This window comes from Trachymyrmex cornetzi, unplaced genomic scaffold (genome assembly GCF_001594075.2).
Source record: "Trachymyrmex cornetzi isolate Tcor2-1 unplaced genomic scaffold, Tcor1.1 scaffold1969, whole genome shotgun sequence".
Lineage (NCBI taxonomy): Eukaryota > Metazoa > Arthropoda > Insecta > Hymenoptera > Formicidae > Trachymyrmex > Trachymyrmex cornetzi.
In genome coordinates, this window is record NW_017296601.1 from 1 (window position 1) to 4,736 (window position 4,736).

The following is a 4,736-nucleotide window of genomic DNA, read 5'->3' on the forward strand; positions in this document are numbered from 1 at the left end:
AAATGAAAATAATCATTTAGTATATAAAATTAAATGTTTAAATTGCGAAAATTCTTATGTAGGGCAAACAAAAAGGAAGTTAAAAACGAGAATCAATGAACATAGAGCAGATATTAGCAAATTAAATAACCCCTCTGTAGTCTCTCAACATCGCATTGAACATAATCATGACATGGATTGGAAGAATGTTGAAATTTTAGATCTGGAACCCTCTTTCTATAAACGTTCAGTATCCGAAATGATACATATTAAAAAACAAAAGAGTGGACTAAACGAACAAAAAGACACAGATAAATTACCAGATGCTTATCTACCTATGATTCAGAATTAATATTAAAAATACCAGATGCTTATCTACATATGATTCAGAATTAATATTAAAAATAAAGATCTTTTGAAATTCAGTCAACAGATGGCAATATTCTCCTTACCACCACTTCTTTTACCATTTCCCTTCCAACAATTCCCCTTCCTACAGCCTCAAAACCTTGTGGAAGATTTCAAGCAAACTATATATAGAATTTATTTTGAATATTCAAGCATTATTTAAAAAATTTTTGTATTAGAAAGTTACTACAAATTCATAAAAATTTTAATTTTAATAAAGAAATTCCTCCATAGCTGACATCGGAATAAAAAGAATCTTAAGTTTAAGGTAATTGACAAAAATAGTTTTTATTAAAGAATTATAAATTAAAAAAATTTTTTGTATATACAATTTTTTAAAAAAATTTTCTTATACAATTTTTCGTTCCAGTTTGGGAACTTTAACTTACAATTTTCCAAGTTAAAAAATTTAAGACTATCAACTAATCAATAAAAACAATTCAACGATATTAATTTGGAAATTGGTCTGGAATTTTTGAATAACGGCAAAAATAATTTAAGTAACCTTCAAAATTAAAAACACAATGTTAAAAATTAATTTTATAATGACGAAACCTTCTAATTTAAAATGTTATCTACTAAAATGTTGACCACTTTTTTATAATGTAGTAATTTAAAAATGTAATTCTAATTGACTTATTAATATTTAAATATTTATATTAAGCTAAGGATAAAATATTATACTTAAAATTGACAAATTAAATTTTTTCCTATGTGTTATTTAAATATATTTTTTATAATGACTGATAATTGTATTAGCGCATAATTTTATACTCGAACAATATTAATTTATACTGAAGATGGCCTAATTAAAGGCCGAAACGTTTATAAATAGTATTAAGTGTGTTAGTATTGCAATTGTACTCTAAACATCTTATTAAAATTGGAAGCCACGTTGTTTGAAAGTTATATTCTTATTGGAATACTCAAACAGGGTGCCGTAAAGACAACCTTCCTCTTACTCGCAGGATAGGAGAGCGAAGAGTACCTAATAAAGAAATTCGTTAATCTTGAATTAAATACGAGCATCAAACTAAAAAAATTAACAAAAAGAGAAGAATTATATACCTGCAGGAGGAGTTAAGCTATTATTTCTCCCATCCTCTTGATTTTCTTCTTCTCTCTCGTGTTCTCCTTCTTCTTCTTCTTCTTCTCCTCTTCCCATCTCTTCTTCCAACCTCTGAGTTTCTTCCTCCTCCTCCTCCTCCTCCTCAATTAGTGTACCGATTATTGCGAAGAATATTACTAAGGCCTCGATGATCTAAAGGCTTAGGACGCTTGCACGGTATGCAAGAGATCCGGGTTCAAGTCCCAACCGAGGTAATATTTTTCGCAATAAATTTATTAACAGTTTTAAACCTGCCGCACACGATACGTTTCTTCTTACTGGATTGCTTACGTGCTCCTATACTGGCAGTCTTACGTGCTCCCGTACGGGAAATGGGTAGCTTACGGGCTACGCTACTGGCTCGCGTACTGGATTTTCGTAATAGAACCGGTTCTATTTTTCTTGCGTGATTTTGTACTGGATTTTGTGAGAGCCAGTCAGGACGCAATCTGTATAGGTTATACTGGGTTATACCAGGTTATACGATCGAAGCAGATCCAAGTGTCGTCTTTACATCAAATTCAAAAGTGGATTCATTTCGCAAATATGACGTCGTGCAGAAATGAAAAGGCTGCAAAATGCAGCCTTTTAACCCATAACTGTACAACGAACAGATATGTCAACAAATAATTCTGCATATAACGTGTTAGATCCTGTGGATACATGTATGGCATTTATAGGATCACTATTAAAACGTTTTAAAAATGAAAGTTTACGGTTTCAAGTAATGAATACATTGGTTGAAAGGGTTATAAATGCTAGCACTGAAGATCTACAGGGAGAAAAGAGATAACTAATTCTTTTTTTATAATATTATCCCTTAAAAAATTGTTTTTCAAACGCATTGTGTTATTGTAAAAGATGTGTGTATTATATATGTATTTTTTTATTCGAATAAATATCAGATAAAGATATAATGGCCTGAACAAATGTATATATCCTTATTAATCAAAAAAAGTTATAAATAATAAGGTAAACAATTTCTGAAAAAACCAAAAACATTCCCGGGTAGTTTTTTGTTAAAAACTGCCCGAATGTCATACTCGGAGTGGGATTAATTGTAAGGGCTAAAAATCTATTTTATTTCTTTTTTATTTTTTAAATATCGTTTCATGTAGTCTTAAGTTAGTATTTTTACAATTTTCGACACAATTACAGATTTGTTATTTGAAAATAATTAATTTCCTCTTTCTACAGCAAAATACTGCCATGAAACAGCACCAGTTGTATTAAAATATTCAGTAAACATGTCTCTTATTTCACCAGCTGCAACAGATGAACGATTTCCCCCTTGTTGATTCACACTACATAATCATGATTCAGGTATTTCTAAATTTTCTGATCTATATTCAGAGGGAATATAACGTTGCACATTTTTACTCAACAGAAAATTATGAAGAAGCACACATGCATATGTTATGATTTCTACTTTTTCTACAGAGAGTGGTATGTGATTTAGAAGAACTCTGAATCTATTCGCCAGAATGCCGAATGCATTTTCAACAGTTCTTCGTGCTCTACTTAATCTGTAATTGAATATTCGTCTGTTTTCTGTCAAGCCACGGTCAGGATATGGTTTCATTAAATTTGTATGCAAAGAAAAAGCATCATCTCCTACAATTACATATGGCATTTGAAAATTAAAATTCAGTAGAGTCTTTGGTTGTGGCAAATTAAGAGTGTTTTCCTTTAGTTTTATACCTAACAGACTTTCACGAAATACAGCAGAGTCATGTGTGCGACCATTTTTACCAACGTCTACAAAAATAAATTTATATTCTACGTCTACTAATGCGAAAAGAATAATGCTGTCTTTTCCCTTATAGTTGCGATATTTAGATCCTTCAGAACGTGGAGGACAAAATAAAATATGTTTCCCGTCTATAGCATCTATGCATTGAGGAAATTGCCACATAGTTCCAAATTTATGAGCTACAATTTCCCACTCTTCAGGTTTAGATGGAAATGGTATCACATTTTTATTTAACACTGTAATAATAGTTTGTAATGTTTCTAATATAATTTTCGACAGAGTATTTGGAGCAATTCTTGTAGAGTACGCAAGATCTTGAAATGAATTGCCAGTTGCCAAATATCGAAGCGTAACACTCAGTCTCATCCGAGGAGAAATTGCTTTTCTCATTACTGTGTCTTTCTTTTCAATATATGGAATAAGAAGATTTAACAGTTCCTCCATAACCTCTTCTTGCATTCTAGTGAAATTTTGAAAAGATCTCGGATCTTCAGGTCTGTAAGCAAGGAATAAAAATATAACATATAAGATGATAAAAGAAATGTTACAAAAAATTCAAAACTTTATACTCACCCGAATTCTTCAAATAACATTGTAAGAACACTATTGTGGGTCTCTCGTCATTGCAGCCACTGTCGACTCCATAAACGTCGGCGATATTTATTTCGTTGTCGTCGCAATTTTTCAATAATTAAAAATAATGCAATAGCAATTTTCCGACGATGTACCACTGTTGCAATAATTTCATCCATCTCATCTATCTCATTCACATTTAAGCGTGCCACTTCTATCAAACAAATTCCAGTTGTTCAGCCCGTACGAAAACTCGCCCCGTGTGAAGCCACGGCCAGTATGGGCCAGTAGCACTGCCAGTACCGCCGCCCGTACGGTAGCAAGCAAGCAAATCCAGTTAGAAATCCAGTAAGAAAAAACGTATCGTGTGCGGCAGGCTTTAATATATTAACATCTTTATAATATATGATGCTTGATGGTAGCATCAAAATTATTAAATTGCTTGTCAATTTAATTCGCGATTACTAGAGTAGTTTTAATTGCGTTTATTTAGTCCGGAAAAACAATTCGGCGCGCAGTTTGAAAAAGACTACAATACGGTATATATGCAAGTACATATACAGTATATATTCGTAATTCAAGATTGAATTATTTTAAAGCAACGAAGATCCAGCTTCGACCGTAATAGGCATTTAAATTTCTAGTATTGATTATGTTTCTCACATATACGATCTAAAAATAAAAATATTATTTTTGCTTCAATTAAAATTTTTATCTTTCCTTTAAGAGAAGAACTCACCTAGCGAAGATACACGATGCTCTGCAGGAGAATTTACGTTTTCTTCTTCCATATCTGAGAGAAAGTATTATATTAAGCAATATGACAATTAAAAAGGGCATAGAACCAATCTTTAAACAAAACGTATTTAATTAAATCAAATTAAAATCTCTAGATACAAACGTTTCGACTCCGAT

The 4,736-nt window shown here is 31.6% G+C and overlaps 1 protein-coding gene across 1 annotated transcript; it reads right to left on the reverse strand.

Moving 5' to 3' along the window:
• Positions 1-2,705: 2,705 nt before the first annotated feature.
• LOC108759604 (uncharacterized) lies at positions 2,706-4,101 on the reverse strand. The gene is made up of 2 exons (XM_018505110.1): positions 3,822-4,101; positions 2,706-3,744 (listed from the first exon to the last, which is right to left on the reverse strand). Exons 1-2 carry the CDS (start codon positions 3,839-3,841, stop codon positions 2,808-2,810), a joined length of 957 nt encoding a protein of 318 aa, XP_018360612.1. The 5' UTR covers positions 3,842-4,101; the 3' UTR covers positions 2,706-2,807.
• Between the last annotated feature and the right edge of the window lie 635 nt (positions 4,102-4,736).

Excerpts from the sequence above, each read along its gene's own strand:
- LOC108759604 (XM_018505110.1), bottom strand. The coding sequence starts at position 3,841 with ATGTTATTTGAAGAATTCGG. Across the intron at positions 3,745-3,821 it reads ATGTTATTTGAAGAATTCGG|ACCTGAAGATCCGAGATCTT; the intron begins GTGAGTATAAAG and ends CCTTGCTTACAG.